Below are 21,148 nucleotides of genomic sequence, written 5' to 3' on the forward strand. Positions count from 1 at the left end.
ATCGCTATTCATGTCAGTACGATTTGCAGCATACAGTGCCGGTTGAACGTACCCAACCCAGTTCCCTATACCCGATATGTTGGCTACATGGAGTTAGAACGTGTAAAAATGCTGACATCTTGAGAGCGACTGCGGACCTTGATCGAGCAACAGGGCCTTGACGGGCACCTTTTTACTCCTCAACTTCTTGCCCAACCACTCTACAGTCAGGATGGATTTGTCTAGGATAGGGTCGGGGCCCTGTGTGTTGTGATTAGCTGGGGCTGGTATGTGTCAATTAGGTCCACAAATACATTTTCTTTCAACGGTGTCGTCTTCCTCATGTCTTCTGCAGCAGCATCCACCAGTCTAATACGTGCCAATCTCCTTGCGTCCACGAATGCCACCTCATTCTCCGGTTCTTCTTCCATCTGCAAAACAAACTTCCAGAATTTGGGAGGCCACTCAGTCTTCTCAGGCTTAGCTGAACGATAGTAACCAGTCTCCTCGTTCTTTATTTCAAGCCATCCTGCCATGCCAAAATGAAACAGAGGATGGGGCGGGGTGTCTAAAACAAGCCAGAAGTATTTGCCTTGTTGTCGCGCGTCCACGACTTTCTTGCCAGTGATGGCTTTTTTGAAAGCTGAAGCAGAGGTACCGACTTTTCCATATACTATCTAGATCATGTAAGTAGGTTCAAGGGACATGTAGGATGAACATACATCATCATCCAAAGCGTTGACACCTTTGATGGTCTTTCCGACGATATGCTTCTTCAGAAAGTGCACAACGCGGGCTACTTCTGCAATCTTTTTCGCGTCAGTATCTGCAATTCGTGTCCATCAGAAGCTTCCTACCTCAGGCATGGTCGTGCAACGGGTTGAAATGTGATAGATCTGAGTTGTGAGCTGAAATGGAGGGCACCCGAATGTCTCGTGTTCAGGGCTTAGCGCAAAACGCGCAGTCGCGTCTTCACGGGACAAGACTCCATTACGTCATCCATTTTGCCATACCCAAACCTGTCGCCAATACTCCGCATTGTTTAATCATATATTTCACAAAAGCAATTCAAGTTTTAGGAATCCGTATTGTACACGTTAACATGGGAGATTTCATTGTGATTGTGCAGGCTGCTCGGGTAATGTCCTTCGCTCTTCCCCCATCGTCCTGCTTCTCACGGATCATTCCTTCCGAAGGTGTCCAGTCGCGGCTCTGTGCTACCCGATCAACCCTTGGCGCATGCTCTACGGCTTGTATATGAAGGCATCTTCAGCCACGAGGTGGCTATATAGGTTAGCAGGAGATTCATCTCTTCTTATGGTGAAAGTGAACTTACGATACCCAACTCTTGATCTTACCCAACATCACCTCCGTCAAGCACGATGACAGATCCATATCGAGTTGGCGATCCGCCGTATCAATCGCAATACGAAGCTTTTGGAAAGCTCTTTGATAAAGGCGACATAGAAAAGTGCATTGCAGATGCCAAGTACAACCTGAGGTGAGCCCGGGAAACATTTGATAGAGAAAAGATCAAGACTAAGTGAAGTTGGCAGTAACAATACTCTGCCACCTTACTACATTGTTAGGAACTGCATTCTAATTGCATGCGCTCTTGACGACTGGCAAGATGACGATGTATACAGGCTTACTGCTGAACAGGCCTATCTTACAAGCCTGGATGAAGCAAGACGAAAAAAAGATGTGTGTAATACGCATCTACATGGAACTTATGAAAGAAACTGACTTTGTAACCCAACCTTTAGTCACTCTCTCTCGAAGCACTGCAGGACTTGCGAGAAGAGCTTGACCAGCTGAACGAATTTCGCAGCGAGGACATTGCGGCCATAGTGAGTGCGTACATCGGAGACGGAGTGATGGACGTGGATACGAACACCGACGACGAGGAGATGGACTATGATGATTCGGATGATGCAGCCAAGTTTGAAGAGCAAGAGGCAGCTGCGTCGGCAGAGAACAAAGATGAGCTGGCCGAGAACACGTCTCTCCCGATTCGCGCTGCAAGCGAAAATGCCATCGCTGACCCATCAAACCCGAGGCTGCCGTACCTGCTCTGAGCATCATCCCACCCATCGAGGACGCCGCTATCTCTTCAGTACCTGCATCAAGTACAAAGCTTGGCCGTCAGAAAAGCATCCGAGTTAATAAGGGCGGAGCTTCTTACGCCCAGCAATTCGCTAGGTTAGTCGGCAAAGAATCCGCACCTCATGCAAGCATCCTGGACATGAACTGGGCTACGAAGAAGGAGGGCGACAAATGAGATTGTTTGTTTATCTGGCATAGGGTGGAAGCGGATATAACTATTCCTTTTCAATTGCGGAACGAGCCAGGTTCTTAGGCCTGCCATCTTCATCCTACCAAGTTTCATTGCAGCAGGTCTTTGGTAGCTTTAGTTTACCTGATAACTAGTTATATGTGTCACTACCTCTGTAATATATTTTATCTCGGTATCTGAAATCCGTGTCCTAACCTCAGGCATGATCATGCAACGGGTTGAAATGTAGGGCAGCCGAATATCGCAAAACACGGTCGCGTCCTCACGAGTCAAGACTCCTCACGTCATTCATTTACCCATGCCGAAACCTGTCGCCAATGCTCCGCATTGTAGGCTCCTAGATGTTTAACAAGTGCCTATGTACGGTACATAGTCCGATAGTCTTCCTTGACGCCAGGATGGACCTGCCTTGTTGGGCTGCCCCGCAGTGCCGGTCACGGAGCCTTTGCACATGACATCAATCAACACACCCGATAAGACGCGTTTTACCTAATTATTTACCATACGTGCCAGTCCTTAAATACTTGGGTTCAATGCCTCTAGAATCTGGTATATCACATCATGCTGTGGAATTGGGTAGCCCTCATTGCTGGCGCAGTTAGTGTCTCCTCACACGCAACTCACCATGCAGAAGATACCTTCTCCCAAGAGCGACTAGATGAGCTGGAGAGGAAGTGGGGTACAGATGTGAGCTCTGTATGTTCTTGGGCTCCAATCTCATCTGACAGATAACAGTGGAGTTTCAGTGGTATCTCTACTTTCGCACACCTACCGCACACGCGCTGCTTGACCCATCCCGAAACGACGTACGACATTGCCATCCTCGGCGCGCCCTTCGATACCGCCGTCTCGTACCGTCCCGGTGCTCGTTTTGGCCCCCGTGCCATTCGTGCTGGCTCCGCGCGTCAGACATCCTTCCGCGGCTTCAACCCCCGAGCAAACCTGAATCCGTATACATCATGGGCCAAGATTATAGATTGCGGAGATATCCCAATTACGCCATTCGACAACGTCTTAGCCCTGAAGCAGATGAGCGAGGCATTCATGGAGCTGGGGAAGAGGCCTGCAACAGAGAAGAGCGCCGAAAGTGGCGTCCAGTACTTGAAAAAGCCCAAGTTGCTCACACTAGGCGGAGATCACAGTATTGCATTGCCTGCTTTGAGGGCGTTAAAGGAGGTGTACGGGCAGCCAATCGCGGTAGTGCATTTCGATGCGCACCTTGATACATGGCATCCAGGTATGTTGACTTCTCAGTTTTGGTTGAGGCTTCCAATCTCCGATAATGGTCGATTTGGAGCTGTAATTTTTTGGGTGGTAGTGAATACATGCTAATGTGTGTAGCCAAGTATCCTTCTGCATGGCTCGATGAGAGCTCACTTTCCTTCAATCACGGCAGCATGTTTTGGGTGGCCTCAACAGAAGGTCTGATTGCGAACGGTTCGAGTGTGCATGCAGGGTTGAGGACGAGACTGTCCGGCGACGGACCAGAAGACTACACGGATGACTCGCAACAGGTACGTTTGCCAAAACTCTTTTTTCACGCTTTCACGCTTTCATGCTTCCACAATTCTACCTTTACCTCTACCTTTATCTTCATCTTCACCTTCACCTTCACCTTTTTTTTCTTAAATCATTCATCGAACGTCTTCATCCTCTCATCTGCAAACGCTAAGACACAGTTCAGGGATGGCATCGCATCAGTACAGATGACCTCGACGACATCGGGGTCAAGGGGGTCATCAGTTCAATTATGGACCGTGTAGGCACCGAGACACTTGTCTATCTTAGCATAGACATAGACGTTATCGACCCTGGTATGGCCCCAGGTACGGGCACGCCTGAGCCTGGCGGTTGGACCACGCGTGAACTCATCAGAATTCTACGGGGCATTGAAGGGATGAATGTCATTGGTGCGGATATCGTCGAGGTCAGTCCAGCCTACGATGGTGCTGCGGAAACGACAGGCCTTGCTGCGGCCCAAGTGGCCTACGAAGTCCTTACAAGCATGGTCAGGAAGGGTCTCATAGAGCAAGCACGGACAAAGGTGAAGACTTCTGACGAGAAAGATGAGCTATAAGTGAGAGTATCGCCTATAGACAACTGTGTCCACCACTGTTCTACGATTTTGGATGATCAGACGCTTGTATTGAGTGGATATAGCTATCGCATGCTGTTGATTCTCATTACAGTCGTAGTTGTTGTGTGATACGGTATGCATTTTACGAGTCTGCGAGCACTTCTTAAAGGGTATATATGTATACAGTGATTTTATGTGGACATATAGTATAGTACAAAAACTGCTACATAGGTGACAAGACTGTTGGACACCCTCTATATAGGCACAGCGCTTTCTCGTCGCGGTCGCATAATAGGTCGCCGCAACGTGGTCCAACCCTAGCCTATAGTATGCATGTCCCAACCAGTATTGAAAGCTTAATTAAGCCTTAGTGAACGTCAGGTTATGTCTATGGTGTTGGCGACGATGATGACCACAGTATAGTATTTTAAGATGAAGTGTTAGTACAGCTTTGACTGAATTATGCAAAGAATACATTATCCAATTTAGTGCCGAACATATTGTGAAAGTCTCCTATTCGTTGAGTCCATAGGGACCACAGTCCGCAACAATCAATTAAGTGGGTCCTAGAAGGTTCAGATTGGATTGATTGATTACCGCTTTAAGCCTAGTAGTTACCTATAGGAGTTTAAGCCCTACCTAGATAGGTAAGTGGGTCTAGGAGAGTGACCGGATTGAATTGATTGTTGCGGAGTCTAATAGGGACTCGTCTAAGAAATAGTATTAGACTAGAAAAGCTGCATCATGAGAGTACGGAATGTATAGAGGGTGTCAAGAGCATACTACGGTTGTTGAACTTCATATATCGAAGTTCGGAGAGAACCTGGAGGTATCCGCAGCATTGCCAGGTCACTGTCCACGCTGGCAAAAGTCCTTGGATCCCACCAGTCTCTAGCCTTATCCTAAGCGCCACCTGTACAATCCCAACATATTGCGCAAGATGTTCGACGTCTCTTTGGTTTGTTACGTCATCGCCAGCCAGTTTCCATCTCGCTCCGTCCTATTGCTCCACTAGCATGCGTACCCACCCAATAGACGTAGCGAAGGCAGCCGGTAGTACTCCGGCTGTACTCCGGCTGTACTCCGGCTGTACTCCGGCAGTCCGAAGCCTTCGCCGGCGTTCTACCGCTAGGCAGTCGTCACGTGGACGCTAAAGTAGCGTCAGCACAGGCCCTCCCCTTCGTCCATATAATCCCCTCTTCCTCCGTCCTCTCTTCTTTTCCCCAGCTCTCTTTGCCTTTTGGCTTAGATCAAGTGTAGTATCTGTTCTTTTAAGTTTAATCGCTTAAATTCCTCCACGGAGGTTTCCGATTAAATCGATTTTTGAAACTAGCTGATGAGTCCCTGGGCTTGCTCATACTCATCGGCACAGTGTCGTCTCTATCGCACTACTTGAGACTGACGCGACCTTTTTCATTGAGACTTCTGGCATGCCAGTTGCTTGAGGAAGAAGCTACAGAAGAACATGAATTCGTGTTAAGTATCCGAGTTTGGGTTGCCAGGTTGGAGCTTGCGCAAATTTGCACTGAAGAGAGCTTGCGAGATAGCCCTGCGCTCCCCAAATGATGAGATAGCCTGTGGTTATGCTGATAGAGGCGCAGGACTATTGAACAAATACTCGAGCCTGTCTCGACCATAACACCAGTATACTCATGGAAGAGAACATGTGAAGTGCTTGTCAGTCAGCGCCTGAAGTTGTGATACTCGTGGAAGTACAGCCGCGGGGCAACTACACCCACGATTGGAATACAAAGAGTTCAGCCCGTCATGAAGTCTCATGGCCTTCAACACGCTGTTGGGGTTTAAAACGTGTGGTTAGAGTACAGTGAATGCCTCGCTGATACGATAGCTTCAACCTGTAAGTCTGCTACTTCACTCAAATGTACTACTAGGCATCTGTACAATGGCACTATACTCCGCACTTGAGCAGGCCACGGTGACGCCATCAACTGTGGTTTTGGACTCGAAGCGTATTTACCCACCTACGTCATGAGTTGCAGGCGAACCAAGCGACCGCAAACCAATCGACCGCGAACGCTTGACATCACGCTCAGAAACATAACAAACGACGCCTAGACCGTATCTACACAACCACAAACAGTAGCCTCACTACAGCAGCGACATGGAACACTACGCACCCCATCCTTCCTCCCAGTTCGAGGGCTGGTACTCGAAATTCGACCTCGCATCTGGGGCCCATATCGCTCTCATCATCTGCTCCGTCCCAAAAGCAACCTCACGTCCGCACATGGTCTCTTTTACCTACTACCCTGCTTCTGGCGACTCAATATTCCAACGCGAGCACTTTGTCGATAACATCGAGCACGTAACTACAGATGTGAAGAGCAAGGCGTTCGAGCTCAGAGTTCCGGGTATGGGGTACATGAGGACCACAAGCAACGGACTCACAAGCTACAAACTGGAGGCCGAGGATGGAAGCTGGAAACTAGAAACACAAAGTGAAGACACCACGACATGGCGACAAGACAAGAGCACACCGGAGGGCTGGTTCATCAACCTTCCATTACCGCTACACTGGCACGTACACTCGCTGTGTTCACCCGCCACTTTCACCCTCAATATACCCGCTCTCGGCGACGCCTTTCCTGCAGTAGATAGACAGAATCGCGCGACCATCCACCAAGAAAAGAACTGGGCAAATAGCTTCCCCGATGCACATATGTGGGTGCAAGCCTGGGACAACAAAGAGAAGCGTGGTATAAGTCTCGCAGGCGGCAAAATAATGTACAACACCGCATACTTAGTCGGCTACCGCTCCCCAGCTCTAGACCTCGACTTCATTCCCCCTTTCTCCATATCATATCTCAACCTCGCCAGCCCTTTCATGAACGTTGCAAACGACTGGGAGTCTCGCAGCTTTTCTATCTCCGTATCGAATTACAGCTACAAGTTGGAGCTCAAGGCGCATGCGCCAAAGGAACATGGGTGGTTCGGTCTCGCGGCTCCGTTCCCTAATGGACATCGGGCAAACTTTGCGATTGAGAGTTTCATTGCTATGATTGAAGTGAGGATATCCGAGAGAGATGGGTGGTGGCCTTGGAGTGCGTGGAAGGAGGTTAAGACGGAACGGTGGGAGGGCGCGAGCTTAGAGTTTGCAGGTGGGTACTATCCGGAGAGGGGGGAAAATAAGGATGAATAGATGTAGTTTGAGTAGTGTAATATTTTATAATGGGGATAACTCGATAATTATAACAGGCCAGCACTCAAATTACACATAACCCAACTATTGTACCCTGATGTACCTAAATTCCCATGCCTAATAATACAATATGTATTAGTATTATCGCTATACTGCACCTTATTCTCTCTACTGCTTTACAGATTATGAGCGTTGGTTGGATAGTTGAAGGCCCTAATCATCACCACACTATTTGTCCAACAGTTGGGCTGTCCCTCTACACTTATTTACAGCATTGAGAGAAGCATTCAGCTCTTTCAGGGTATTGGAATACGCCACAGGAACACAAGGAGAGCTGGATTAGCTAGGTAGGTGGCTTTCTGCGCCAGCTAGCACTCTCTTAGGTTAAGCATCAAGTAGCATACAATCTATTTTAAACAATCCATCTCAAAGACTCTCCCTAATCGTGACTTGTGAGATTTACAGTCGTGCAAAGAATTAGACACGTCGCATATCGCACTATCTAGCCGCGACTTTTAACACGTCTACAGCTTCGATGTCTTCTTCTCCCTAGGTTGGAGGAACGCATTCAGCTCCTCAACGAACCGGTCGGGTAGCATAGCCCTCGCCGGCCCCTGCTTTCCATCCCACTCCTCCTCAGTCTTGCGCTCCCAATCCCGGTAGCGCTTCATTTCCTTGCCAATCCATTTGCCAGCATGCTCTGCAGTCTCTACCACCTTCTCCATGGGTATCAAGTGCCCTGCACCCTGCACAGTTACACAATCCACGCGGCCCTCCGCGCGTCCGCCGCTACCATTAACACCAGATCCGGTTAAACTCAGCTTCTCTTCGATAATGGCATCGTTTGTGAGGGAAGAAAGTTGACCGAAGACGTAGAATACTGAAGGGCGGATAGCGGGCAGCTGGCTGAAGACGAGAGTGGCTTCGCCTCGATAGAAGGGAGTTTGCGGTTCAACGTCAGGTGTCAGATCTGCATGGGTCCTTCTGTTAAGCTTTGGATTGCTCAAAGTGGCTTCTGCGGACGACATTTCCTTGTCTCCTGGCCTCGCAGCAAAGTTTGGTCGCAAGAAAGTCAAGACCTCCTGATGCTTGGTGGTTGTCAACGTGACCTCGGGCTTCTTCGCATCTGGAAACAACTTGGTAGGCACATCTCTTAATCCATGTTGCACCCAGCGATCTAGTACCCGCGTGTCCCACGCCTGGTAGAACTTGCTCTTCAAAAAGCTCTGCTTAGCATCTTCCCGCGAGGGCCAGCACTCTCGACGCCTTGATGATGCAGCAGCTGGTCCGACGTTGCCCTTCAGCGAGACCCTGCCTTGAATGACAGGGTCTACAAGAACAAGGGTCTCAAAAAGGCGAGGGTGGAGGAGTGCAAGGTTGGCGAGTTGGCAGCCTCCCATGCTGTGGCCTACGCCAACAATCGGACGCGGCATTTGGGCGCGGAAGATGTTCACCATGTTGAGAAGGTCTCTACTATGATCAAGCCATGCCGCTTTTCTAGTTAGTATATGATAGGGTACTTGAAGGAATGCGCGTACGGTCATTGCCCAATTTGTCTTCATTCAGAACACCACTCCAGCCCTGGTGCGCGACATCTGCTATCCATATACCACGAATTCCGAAGCCGTACTGTTTGCATTTCTGCAATAGCTCATCCCACAGTGGTTCATATAACTCCTTCGGGAATGCGTTCGCGTGTGCTGCAATGATGGTAATGTCTCCAGGTTTGGGGCTCGTGTTGTTGAGTGGTGTGTATTGCTTCACAGCTAGATGCAGTACTTCCTCTTGCTGCGTCGCAGTCGCCCGCGGAAAACTGCGGATATGCGAAGCTTCTATCTTGTGTTCATCTATCCGGAAGAGATTTGACGACATGGTTGACGATGATACCGAATCTGGATGGAATCGGAGCCTGGTTCGATCTGTAAAGGCAATAACACGATGCTAACAGGAAATAAGAAGGTATCCAAGTTAGACTGCAGTAAAAGTACGTCACAAGGGAAATGGAAACAGAAGGGGGTCAACAGTGAGATATGGTGTTTGATGCGCAAGGTGTCGTGACGAGTTGCCGGCACAATCTGGGGAGGAAGCCGAGGTCCATCTCACCAACGTTACCCATGTCCGTGCGCGTTTTGGCCACGTTCGCGTTTTGGCCACCCCAACACAACAATCACCTATACAGAACACGTCATAACTCCACCACCATGGATCCGATTCAAAAAGCGATTGAAGAAATCGAATCGCGCGCATCAGGTGCACCATTCTCGTACTCAGAAGTCGCAAAAAGACATGGTGTAGGTCGCCGTACGCTAGCTCGAAGACACCAAGGCCAAAACCAGCCGCATACGCTCGCCCATAGAATCCTTCACCCACACCAAGAAACCGAACTGTTAAAGCATATTACGACGCTTACTGAGCGACGTACGCCCCCTACACGAGCAATAATACGCTCCCTTGCGTCGTCTTTGGCTGGTAGGGAGGTTTCAGAAAGCTGGGTTACTCGCTTCATTAACAGAAACCCAACCCATCTCATCTCACGCTGGCAGACCGGGATGGACCGCAATCGCCACAAGGCTGATTCAGGAGCTAAGTACAGCTTATACTTCGAGCTGTTACACAGTAAGATGAAGGAGTACAATGTAGAGCCCTCCCACATCTTCAATATAGATGAAAAGGGCTTCATGATTGGGGTAACTGGGAGATCGAAAAGGGTCTTCGACAAGAGGATATACGATCGAAAAGGGATTACAGCTGCTGTTCAGGATGGCTCTAGAGAGTGGGTGACGGTGCTAGCCTGTATCTGTTCGGATGGTACAGCTCTATCGCCAGCGCTCATCTTCCAGTCAGCTGCTGGAGCCCTACAATCGAGCTGGACGGACGCAATCAACAAAGAAAAGCACCAAGTCTTCATCGGCTCATCCCCTTCTGGCTGGACAAACAACGATATAGGACTTGCCTGGCTTAAGGAGGTTTTTGAGAGAGAGACTAGATGGAAAGCTCGCTCAGGATACCGATTACTACTCCTTGACGGCCATAGATCCCACGTAACTATGGATTTTATCAACTACTGCAATGACCACAAGATCCTGTTACTCGTGTTTCCTCCTCATGCAACCCATACGCTTCAGCCGCTTGATGTTGGGATGTTCAAGCCTCTCTCGACTGCCTACTCAACTGAGCTTTCATCCCACCTTTATAGAAGCCAGGGGCTTATCCCAGTAACGAAAGGAGACTTCTTTCCTCTCTTTTGGAGTGCCTGGGCTGCTGCTTTTAAACCTCAAACTATCATGAAGTCGTTTGAAGCAACTGGGATACACCCACCTAACGCTGAGGTTATACTCCGAAGATTCCGCAAAGAGGCATCAAGCTCAGATGAAAGCTCAACTTCTGTGCTTAGTGCAGAAGACTGGCTTAAAATCAAGACTCTTATATCTCGTCAAGTGCGAGATAAGGACGCAAAGGATACAAAGAAGATTTACCGAAGTCTCCACCATATCTCAGCTCAACTTAGTATCCTAAGCAGTGAAAACAGGGACCTCAAGGAGGCTCTTTTGGTGAAAAAGAGACATAGGAAGAAGAGCTATACTCTAAACGTCAACAACAACCATGAGTATTATGGTGGTGCTCTTCTTTGGTCTCCTCGTAAGGTCCATCGGGCTCGGGACGATGAAGCAGTTCGACAACAACAAAAACAACAGGAACAACTTCAGAAAGCTGAGAGATCTCAGATGAAGGAGCAAGCTCGGTTGTACAGGCTTCATCAAGCTCAGGAGAAGCGTGTTGAGAAAGAGAGGCTCAAGGAAGTGAGGGAGAAGGAGAGAGCCGCTAAGGAGGCTGAAAAGGAGCGCCAGAAAGCAACTCGCGACGCTGAAAAAGCTATACAACTGTCCCAAAAGGGTAAGCGCAAGGCCTCACAAGCCTCTAAGCTACCTAGAAAGCGTCAGAAACGTGCCGTTGTTGTTCCATCTCATGTTCAAGCTGAGGAGGCTGCATCAGCCGCCCCAGCGCGTACCACCCGCCTTGGCCGCAAAACTAAGCTACCAAGTAAATACAAGTAGCACAAGTTAATCGCAATGATATAATTACTACAACTCCACAAGATTTCGCATTAATAGCTATTGTTGCTGGTGATACAGCCTCATTTTTCTGGTATCTTCATGTTGTTGGGGTGGCCAAAACTCGAACATGGCCAAAACGCGCACGGACATGGTAAGTTAACTTACGGCTTCTTTTCTCCCCTCGCACCCACAGTTTCATGGAAGCAGAGTGCTCGCTCGAGGTTCAATGTACCCGGCTGGAGTGAGGGCGATATTGCAGCCTGTCACTGCAAAAGCGAGAGCATCTGCACGTGTTGGAGCGATATGACGGAATTACATACATAGGGTTGAAGTGCTTTGGCGGGCTATCACGTGGACATTGTCGCGTTCGTGCTTGTCCGCTGACGCAGGGCATCGCGCCTTGCAGTTGAGATAATATCGGCAACCCCGTCAACACCACAACATAGCACGCTCCATTACAACATGGAGGACACTACAATGCTAGATGGTTCCCAAGGACTTTTTGTAGATTTGAGTTTCACAATATATCCAAATGGTCTCTCTGAAGATGATTTACGCGAGGTGCGCAACACGTCCAAACGCGATAGACATATTACTGACGCGTTGCATAGATTGAACACGCCATATCCAATGCGCGCGGTACTATCATTCCCTTCAATGCGCCCAAAGGCCGAATTGAGAACCTCCAAGACATCAATTACATCATCTCTGAGACGGCCGACTTTCCTGACTACCACCGCGCCCTTGATCTCATGATACATGTCGTCAAGCCAACATGGATTGACGCGTCGATACAATTCGGGAAGACCAAGAATCCAAGAACATACAGCCCGGACCCCGCGCTATACATGAACGATGTTGTTATATGCTGTGGAGATATCCCCAGCGGAGACAAAGAAGCAATCGAAGGCGGCGTGCTGGCATTGGGTGGGCAGGTTTCACCAAGTCTGTCCAAATGTGTGACACATCTTATCGCGCTGGACGTGGGCGAACCGCGATGTCAGCTCGCCATTAGTAAACGCCTCCAGCTTGCGATTGTATTGCCGCATTGGTAAGTTCCACCCTGCATGAGCCATGGCAAAACTAACCTTCGCAGGTTTGATGACTGCCTCAAGGTCGGCCGTAGGATATCAGAGCGCCCCTACAAGTTGCCCAACCCCGAAATCCTGGCTGCCGCCGACGAAGCAGGCGCGATCCCACCCACACGAACAAGCCAACAAATCAGAGATGCGACGACTCCTGACCCCCATGCCGATCCTGTACCACCGCCACCTCACCTGGAAGCTCCTCGCGCGATCAAGGCTTTCGAGGGGAAGAGTGTCAAGCTCGGCGAAGACCTGAATATCAGCAGCAAGCTTAGGGGAATAATCACGGACATGATCCAGGCTGGAGGTGGCAGTGTCTCTTCGAATATTGACGAGGTTGACATGTACATTTGCAACTATCGAGAAGGCTCCGACTATATCAAGGCTTCGCAATTGCAGAAAGACGTTGGCAATTTGGGCTGGTTATACTACCTAATCACACACGGTATCTGGACAAATCCAATGCACCGGATGATGCATTACCCGCGACCACGCCACGGCATTCCTGATTTCAACAAATACAAAATCAGCATTTCCAGCTATACGGGCGAAGCAAGGGTATACCTGGAGAATTTGATCAAGGCTTCGGGCGCAGAATTCACAAAGACATTCAAGCAGGAAAACACACACCTCATCGCGGCACACAAGAACAGCGAGAAGTGCGAAGCTGCCGTAGAATGGGGTGTGAACATCGTCAACCACCTGTGGCTTGAAGATTCTTACGCCAAATGTAAGGAGATGCCACTCACAGACAACCGGTATACATACTTCCCATCGCGGACCAACCTAGGAGAGATTCTGGGTCAGACCGAGATTGACCGCGACGCTACCGAGAAGATCTTCTACCCCAAGCAAGCACAATCAAAGCCCGCAAAAGCAATCAAGGCAGCATCTGCAAATGTTCATGGATCGAGTGTAGCGCCAAGGACAAGTGAAGCACCTGCCGCTGAGAAGGCCAAGCGTGGGAAATCAGGGGGGGTAGGCGATGTACAGACACCATTACCACCTCGACGTACCGATGGCAAAGAGAACGACACACCAGGTAGTCGCGGGGCAAAGGACCGGGCACTGTCAAAGCTCCACGATTCCGCACCAGACATCGCCCAGTTTGAGAAAGAGATGAAGCGCAGAGGGGGTGTCATACATGGCGGGCGCCGACGAACAGAAGATGAAGTCGACGATCGGTTGAAGGAACCCAAGGGTGGTCGTGAGTCCGTTTCAAGCAAACGCTCGTTTGACGAAGTCGACGAGGACGACGAGACTGAGGATGAGATGACGGAGCTTCCTGCGAAGAACAAGCGCGCCAAGAAGGACAAGCTCACGCCTATCAAGTTCCGCATGTTGATCTCCAAGGACGAACGATGGACCAACAACCCTGAGAAGGAGTCAAAGGACAAAGCGCGCCTCCGAGAGCTTGGCCTATTCATCACAGACGATTTCAAGAAAGTAGATTTGGTCTGTGCACCACAGCCAGTTCGGACGAAGAAGTTTATTGCGGCAATGGCTTGTGCGCCTACGCTGGTCTCGACGAGTTATCTCGATTATGCGCTCAAGAACAACAAGCTTCCACCGGCGGAGAACCATCTGCTCCAGGCTAAAGACTTTGAAAAGGCCAACAAATTCCGGTTATCAGAAGCCGTCGAGCGTGCGAAGCAGAATAAGCACCGCCTTCTGAAGGACTGGACCATTTTCTGCACTGAGAAGGTAGCTGGTGGCTTCGAAACGTACAAGGAAATCATACAAGTCAACGGCGGAAAGTGCACGCTATGGAAGGGTCGCGGAATGACTGTTTCTGCATCCAAGCGCATATTAAACACCTCTGACAAGGAGGTTAGCCAAAACCAAGTCGAAGATGAAGGGGATATCCTGTATCTCATATCTGATGCCGACAAGAAGGAGTTCAGCAATTGGACCAAGTTCCGTGAGCTAGCCCAGAAGCACGACATGATTCCGCGCATTGTAAAGACCGAGTGGTTGCTGAATGTCGCCATGGCGCAATATGTACATTGGGATCCGCAATGGGAGCTCACCGAAGAACTTGTCAATGCTGCGAAGAAATGATTGTGTATTACTTAATGGTTGACGATTGGCATTGGGCGATAGGCGTACAGGCGTAGGCACAGGGTTTGGGAAGTACCCAACCATGAAGCGTATGGGTGACGATGTGTCTGTTGGAGCCGCCTCTACGATGGAAGAGGGAAAATTGGGGGGTTAGAACTGCTGGGGCCGTAGAAGAACAGGGACTAAATTTCGGTGTACCCGGAAGGTATCCAGATACTTTTACACCAAGAAGAGCGAGTCTTGGTCGGCTGTAGGCAGAAGCACGTACATGTCACTTGTAATACATGACCACATATGAGCTTGCAGTCCAGAGGCTTGAAACGCAATGAGTCGTGAAGTTTGTTTCAGAGCATGCAAAAGATGACTGTTTTGTTGTCGAAGACGGTGTTGTCTTTTGGCGTCGGTCGGTTTGCGGAGAAGAAACTATTGGTTTCAGATTGACAGACGCACGGCAGTGTGAGGCAGGTAGACGGCGGGCCTCTGATCTTTTCCCCATCCTCGATTGTCACTGCATTCTATAATTGGGATGCAAATGGAGACGGTAAAGTCGCACGGATAGGGAGTGGTGTGATGTGTGTGGCTGATGCTACCTGAAATGGCGTGTGCTAAGATTAAATACCATGGGAGCCTGGATGTCCACGACAAAGAATTATCGAGCGGGTACAGCGCCCTGCATCTTGCTGAGCGTTGGTAATGTCCCGACGGCAGTGCGACCTGATGTTGAGAGATGCTGATGTTAGGGTCCCATCAGCCAGGTCATCCCTTATTTTCGCTAGGCACGCCTTGCGAGCGGGAAAACCAGGCTTGTTTTGCTCAACAACGCCTACGAGCAATTTCGACCGGCTATTACGAAAGTCCGTGCTCATTGGAAAACGGCTCGAGAGGTCACCTTGTTATCAGAATACATGAGTCTTAAAAATGTTTGAAGAGGGACAAAAACAGTGCTTGGTGACTTGAATGAGTCAATCAAACATGGATACTAGGGTAATAATCATCTGGATAACATGACATGTAAACATTGTGAGGACCTGAGTTGGTGATGCATCACCTCGAAATACCATCTCGCTTCACCACACCTCCCCGGACGGCCAAGACCAACCAGCAGCGGCCCCGTTTCCGTTCTAGAGCTTGAGGTGGCATCGCGGCATGCACAAAAGTGCAACGGATCTTCTCGATACGAGATGACGCCGACGAAAACCTAATTTTAGGAGACTAACTCCATTGGACACGTAATTAGCAGCTGCCCTCGCAGTACAACAGATGGACGATATTGCAGACTAGCCCAAGGTAGCCTTAACGCTGGGGCATTAAGGTTGCGCTCCGGTATCGATTATGAGGCTTGTGGAGGGTCTGCTTGGTGTGGTTGGGGACTGCAGCAGGTGACGATTGACGGCCGTTTGACGTTTGACGGCGCACGAAACAAAAGGAAGCAAGAACGATATCAAATGGAGGTTTTGCCAAGCGCACGGCAGACAGAGTGGCTGGGATGTTGACAATGACGCCAACATGTCTTGTTCCTATTGGCACAGCTACGATGTTGTGGTACTGGCACTGGCGAGGCTGAGGCTGAAACCTGGGGAATGGCTGGGACGCACAGTAGTCTGAACAGCACAACCACGGTTCAACCTCTTCGCTGGCAGCTGTCAACAGTGACTGACAGTAACGTGTGTCGCTTTCTCCAGGGCCACGAAACGGATTTTTTTTGGATGGATTCGATAAAACAAAATCTCGGCTCACATCACGACATGGAGACGTCGTCGCCACTCCTGAGGGCTATAATTGGGCGCGAGAGCGGCTAAGCACAGGTCAGGCCGGCTGCTGCCCGCCTGTTCAGGCCTAGTATGGGGCTGGGTGGTTGCCGGGTCAAGTGGCGACGGGCTGGTGCAGGGCCAGGATTAGCTCCGATGCTTGTTTGCCCGGGCTGGGGGTGGAATAGGAAAATGGCAATAAAAGGAGGGAGCGTCGCGCTGACTGTGACCTTCTTCATCACGCATCACTCAATCGCTACTCGAACCTAATAACTAGTACTACTTGACTTAGTATCGTCAAAGTCTATCGTTTCAGAGAAACCGCAATCCCTAATACCTAAACAACACCACACCAAAACAAATTCTCAACAACACAACTATCAAGATGCGCGCTTCAGTCTACGTCTCCGCTCTCACTCTCGCCGTCGCGTCGGCCCAGGTACGTTCTTTTTTCAGCGCATACTCTATGGAAACGGTCGACTAACAATACATCAGAGCATCACCGGTACCTCGTCAGTTGGCCCTTCTGTCGACCCGGCTCCTCAGACTAGCTACCTCGCCATGACCAACTCTCTCGGTGTCGTAACTGGCATGCCTGCCGCTGCCACCAACGTCGGCACCCAGCCCGCCGTTGTCACATCTCAGCCTGCTGTCGTCACTGCTCAGCCAGCGCCGGCCGACATCCCCGCCGTTGGCCCCGGTGTCCACACTCTTACCCTCGCTGGTACCGGCACTGGCTCCATGGTCAACTCGACCCGCACTGTCACCGTCAGCGCAAACAACAGCACCACCGTCCAGCTCGTCGCCTCGCCCACCAGCTCCGACGCTATGGCTACCGGTTCCGACGGCGCAACTCGCAGCCGTGCCTCGGGCGCCACAGGATCTGGTGCTACTGGCACTGGCAAGCCTGCCGCGACTGGCGCTGCTGCCAACGTCAAGGCTGCCGCTGGTAGCATTGTCGGCTTCGGTGCCCTCATGGCTGCTTTCTTGTAAAGCACTCTTCATTGTTAATGTTTTCACGGTTCAGTTCTGGGTATGAGAAGATTTGGTTAAAGAATAATGTCCTTGAGATACCTTGGGTCCCTGCATCAGCAATGCGTTACGCGCTCTGCATCGGAAAACCTGCATATACATTGCGGTTTTTCTACCGGCGTCCTGGCACTGGCTTGTGTTGGACTATGTTTGGATTAATGTTTGTTATAGGAGGCCTCGATGAATAGTCGGCCTCCATCAGTGTCTTTTGTGTACACTACATAATTGAAAAGCAATTCAAAACATTTGAAAACAAACATGTGCTCGTTCCCTCCAGGGTAGCATGATGCGAAGACCACGCCGAGTGTTATAATATACTTGACACACTAGTAGTGTACAAAGACCACTGTAGTCGCCAGACGCGCCTACACACTATCTAGTATTTTATGATACCCAGGTGAGAGGTTGACAAAGTTTAGCGTAACGAAACGTCTACCGTCAACCCCGCATAACATTACTCAAGACAAAACAACATAAACCCCTCATCCCTAACAATGTCTGCCACCATCCCTGCCAAACACATGCCCTCCCTCCCGTACACGTCCCCTGCGACCCCGCTTCAAACCCTCGATATCTGGCTCCCAGAGGCCCAATCCCAAGACACAGACTCCTCCCCACCCGCACTATGGATCCTCTACATCCACGGCGGTGCCTGGCGCGACCCGACCAAAGACTCGCACCAGGTTGACACGACGCTCACCCACCTCTTCACCTCGCACGCCGCCGCTGTGCCCAACATCGCAGGCATCGCAAGTCTAAACTACCGCCTCTCGCCCTACCCCACACACGCAACGCACCCCAGCACACCAGACGACACGTCGCGCAACGCCCGCCACCCCCAACACATCCGCGATGTATTGTCAGGAATCCACTACCTCGAGCGCGAACATGGCATGCGACGTTGGATCGGCGTGGGGCATTCGTGCGGCGCAACCCTCCTCATGCAACTAGTTTCCGGCACTGGTCTCGACAAGGAGACGCTGGAGCCTGCTTTACAATCACCAACGATAGGCCCCGAAGCCCTGATTCTGCTAGAGGGAATATACAACATACCGCTCATGTTGCGGAATCATGCGCCACCCGCGTGTCCGGAGCACATATCCACAATCTACAAGACTTTTGTCAAGGGCGCGTTTGGCGAGCACGAGGAAGATTATATCAAGGTTTCGCCCGTGGCGGGGAAATACAACACGCAGCAGTGGCCTGAGGGGAGGCTGTTGGTAATATGTCATAGCTATGAGGATGAGTTGGTGGAGAGAGCGCAGAGGGATGTCATGTGTGTTGCGTTGGATAGGGAAGGGTGGAGTATAGTTATGGAGGTTGGGGACGAAGAGGATGAAGTGAGGGCAGAGGGGAGGAGAGTGCTCAATGTGAGAGATTTGAGAGGAACGCATGATTGGGTATGGGAGGATGGAAAGCAAATCGCTACGTTGATTGCAGAAGTGGTAGGCCGACTGGCTTAGGTTGTTGATATGTTGATTGCTCTTTGCTAATCCCTATCATGTACGAGAAGTGGAGTTCCCAAGTGCAAGAGAGAAGACTCCGCCAAATACGCTCGCTTTTGGATAACCCTATCTATCCAATAACCCCAATGCTTCGCTTGCTAGTTTGTGCTAGTCATACAGCATGGTATAATGTACAATCGTGTAACCTTCGTATCCTACCATTTCTCATCACCGCTACTACCTCTTCTTCAGCCTCTGGTCCATGACCTTGCTGATCTCATCGTGTATCCCACCGGCGCCGCCTTCTGCGTCGTCGAGTTTGTTCTGTAGCTCTTGAATCTTCCTGCCAGCTTCTGTATCCCTGCCACCTTCAACCATCTTTGAGGCCTGGGCCTTGGCCTGTGAAGCATTCACATTTCCGTATACTGCCATGGCGCTGGCGATCATGCTGCTGATATCCCCGACGTTTCCAGGAACCACAATGCTTGTACCCTCCTTGGCCAGGTTTCCAAATGCGTCAACGTACTTTTCAGCAACTGAGAGTGAGATGGCGTTCTGGGCAGCACCTTCGCCTTGAGCGATGGCGCGGGCAACAGCGTCAATTCCGTTGGCCGTGGCCGTGGCCTTGAGCAGGATAGCTTCAGCCTCTCCGCTCGCCATGTTGATCTGCTCAGCCCTCAAAGCCTCTGATGCCAAAATTACAGACTGCTTTTTTCCTTCCGCGATGTTAATGGCCGACTGTCTCTGACCTTCGGATTCGAGAATTTCGGCACGCTTCGACCGCTCGGCAGTAACTTGACGGTGCATGGCCTCCACGACGGGCTCGGGTGCGTGAATGTCGCGGATCTCGTACCGCAGGCAAGTAACACCCCAATCCTGGGCAGCCTCATTGATGGCAGCGGTAATATTCTGGTTCAAGTTGGCACGCTCTTTGAGAACATGGTCGAGAGAGAGTTGGCCGATTTCGGAGCGCATCGTGGTTTGCGCGAGTTGGGAGATGGCGTATTCAGCGTCTTCTACACCATAACTGCCATGTGTCAGTGACCAATTGCGTCCTGTGCAATTCATCTACTTGCCTTGCCTTGTAAGCATCAAACACCCTCGTGTACAAGACACCGTCCAGCTCGAGCGTGACATTGTCGGCTGTAATGGCACTCTGGCTAGGAATCTCAATGGCATTCTCCTTCAAACTCCGGACATATGCTATCCTGTCAATGAAGGGTATCAATATAGCAAGACCAGGCTCCAGTATCCGATTGAACTTTCCCATGCGCTCGACGATCCACGCTGTTTGTTGAGGCACGAATCGTATGACGGTGTTTGTTGGCAGACGCCTCTGTGACGAAAAGTACGACGGAGGTCCCGACTGCGAGCTCAGCTGGCCTAGCGAGGAAAAGACGCTGGCCGGGCCCGTGGCGGATTGCGAGTTGTAAGTGCGGGCAGAGGACCTTGTCAAGGCAGCAGCGAATGGTGATATCCTTGAGGTTGCGAGAGGCCGGGAGCTTCGTAGTAATGTAGAAGCCGTGCCGGCTGCTAACCGTGTACGCGACGCCATTGTGGGGTTTGGACAAGTGATGCTTGATGACGGACACGCGAAGCTCTGGAGATTTGTCGGCGAATATCTACAGCCATCACCGACCGTCACATTACATAAGCTGGCCACAACTTCCTCTTCGCATACAACCCCCTACATCCTTCCAACTTCTCATGGATGCAAATGCAAGCCCAAGATTCCGTTTTGCTGTTGGCACCCACCCGGGTGACATAAGATACTGGTCATACTAGTGTACGAAGGCTTATTAGGTACTTGCCCACACTGTCAAGTATTTGGTGTCACCCAGATGCACATGGCCCATGACCATCACTAGAGGTACACATACAGGCCTTCTTCCACCAACAGTATGGCTCAAGTCTTCATTCTCATATACATTCGTTGTATTACTCCATATACTTCTCCTTTATCATCACACAACTCACCCGACAACCAGAGATGTCAACAAGCAAGTCAAGCTGGCTTGATTCTTATCGATTGCAGATCACAGACAATATAGAGGCTCGTGCACAGTGGCACGTCCCAGAGAATGGTCTGTGATCTGCAATCGATAAGAATCAAGCCAGCTTGACTTGCTTGTTGACATCTCTGCCGACAACACATCATCTTGTATCAACCCGGGTGACATGAAATACTCGGCTCCTTAGTAGTCTACAAA

The 21,148-nt window shown here is 50.3% G+C and overlaps 10 protein-coding genes across 10 annotated transcripts; 7 read left to right on the top strand and 3 right to left on the bottom strand.

The window, feature by feature from the left end:
* Positions 1-93: 93 nt before the first annotated feature.
* PtrM4_013110 (uncharacterized protein) lies at positions 94-845 on the bottom strand (the record flags this gene model as incomplete). The annotated part of the gene is made up of 4 exons (XM_001931240.2): positions 94-240; positions 294-656; positions 702-788; positions 837-845. 4 exons carry the CDS (start codon positions 843-845, stop codon positions 94-96), a joined length of 606 nt encoding a protein of 201 aa, XP_001931275.2.
* A 516-nt stretch (positions 846-1,361) lies between these two features.
* Positions 1,362-2,057, top strand: PtrM4_013120 (RP1-2 domain containing protein; the record flags this gene model as incomplete). Its single annotated transcript, XM_001931241.1, has 3 exons — positions 1,362-1,480; positions 1,536-1,683; positions 1,746-2,057. 3 exons carry the CDS (start codon positions 1,362-1,364, stop codon positions 2,055-2,057), a joined length of 579 nt encoding a protein of 192 aa, XP_001931276.1.
* Positions 2,058-2,836: 779 nt separating this feature from the next.
* PtrM4_013130 (SpeB, Arginase-agmatinase-formimionoglutamate hydrolase, arginase family) lies at positions 2,837-4,352 on the top strand (the record flags this gene model as incomplete). Its single annotated transcript, XM_001931242.2, has 4 exons — positions 2,837-2,962; positions 3,011-3,512; positions 3,617-3,789; positions 3,960-4,352. 4 exons carry the CDS (start codon positions 2,837-2,839, stop codon positions 4,350-4,352), a joined length of 1,194 nt encoding a protein of 397 aa, XP_001931277.1.
* A 2,122-nt stretch (positions 4,353-6,474) lies between these two features.
* PtrM4_013140 (uncharacterized protein) lies at positions 6,475-7,512 on the top strand (the record flags this gene model as incomplete). The annotated part of the gene is made up of 1 exon (XM_066103087.1): positions 6,475-7,512. The coding sequence occupies one exon, from the start codon at positions 6,475-6,477 to the stop codon at positions 7,510-7,512; it is 1,038 nt and encodes a 345-aa protein (XP_065965289.1).
* Positions 7,513-8,036: 524 nt separating this feature from the next.
* On the bottom strand, positions 8,037-9,384 carry PtrM4_013150 (Abhydrolase-6 multi-domain protein; the record flags this gene model as incomplete). The annotated part of the gene is made up of 2 exons (XM_001931244.2): positions 8,037-9,004; positions 9,051-9,384. The coding sequence occupies 2 exons, from the start codon at positions 9,382-9,384 to the stop codon at positions 8,037-8,039; spliced, it is 1,302 nt and encodes a 433-aa protein (XP_001931279.2).
* Positions 9,385-9,713: 329 nt separating this feature from the next.
* PtrM4_013160 (uncharacterized protein) lies at positions 9,714-11,567 on the top strand (the record flags this gene model as incomplete). The annotated part of the gene is made up of 2 exons (XM_066103088.1): positions 9,714-11,156; positions 11,220-11,567. The coding sequence occupies 2 exons, from the start codon at positions 9,714-9,716 to the stop codon at positions 11,565-11,567; spliced, it is 1,791 nt and encodes a 596-aa protein (XP_065965290.1).
* A 477-nt stretch (positions 11,568-12,044) lies between these two features.
* Positions 12,045-14,713, top strand: PtrM4_013170 (BRCT domain containing protein; the record flags this gene model as incomplete). The annotated part of the gene is made up of 3 exons (XM_001931245.2): positions 12,045-12,128; positions 12,179-12,618; positions 12,664-14,713. The coding sequence occupies 3 exons, from the start codon at positions 12,045-12,047 to the stop codon at positions 14,711-14,713; spliced, it is 2,574 nt and encodes an 857-aa protein (XP_001931280.2).
* A 2,133-nt stretch (positions 14,714-16,846) lies between these two features.
* On the top strand, positions 16,847-17,454 carry PtrM4_013180 (Herpes-BLLF1 multi-domain protein; the record flags this gene model as incomplete). The annotated part of the gene is made up of 2 exons (XM_001931246.2): positions 16,847-16,900; positions 16,957-17,454. The coding sequence occupies 2 exons, from the start codon at positions 16,847-16,849 to the stop codon at positions 17,452-17,454; spliced, it is 552 nt and encodes a 183-aa protein (XP_001931281.1).
* A 533-nt stretch (positions 17,455-17,987) lies between these two features.
* On the top strand, positions 17,988-18,956 carry PtrM4_013190 (DUF3984 multi-domain protein; the record flags this gene model as incomplete). The annotated part of the gene is made up of 1 exon (XM_066103089.1): positions 17,988-18,956. One exon carries the CDS (start codon positions 17,988-17,990, stop codon positions 18,954-18,956), a length of 969 nt encoding a protein of 322 aa, XP_065965291.1.
* Positions 18,957-19,175: 219 nt separating this feature from the next.
* PtrM4_013200 (HflC, Membrane protease subunit, stomatin-prohibitin protein) lies at positions 19,176-20,493 on the bottom strand (the record flags this gene model as incomplete). The annotated part of the gene is made up of 2 exons (XM_066103090.1): positions 19,176-19,965; positions 20,015-20,493. 2 exons carry the CDS (start codon positions 20,491-20,493, stop codon positions 19,176-19,178), a joined length of 1,269 nt encoding a protein of 422 aa, XP_065965292.1.
* Between the last annotated feature and the right edge of the window lie 655 nt (positions 20,494-21,148).

The sequence above is a fragment of the Pyrenophora tritici-repentis genome, chromosome 1, assembly GCF_003171515.1.
Source record: "Pyrenophora tritici-repentis strain M4 chromosome 1, whole genome shotgun sequence".
NCBI classification, from domain to species: domain Eukaryota; kingdom Fungi; phylum Ascomycota; class Dothideomycetes; order Pleosporales; family Pleosporaceae; genus Pyrenophora; species Pyrenophora tritici-repentis.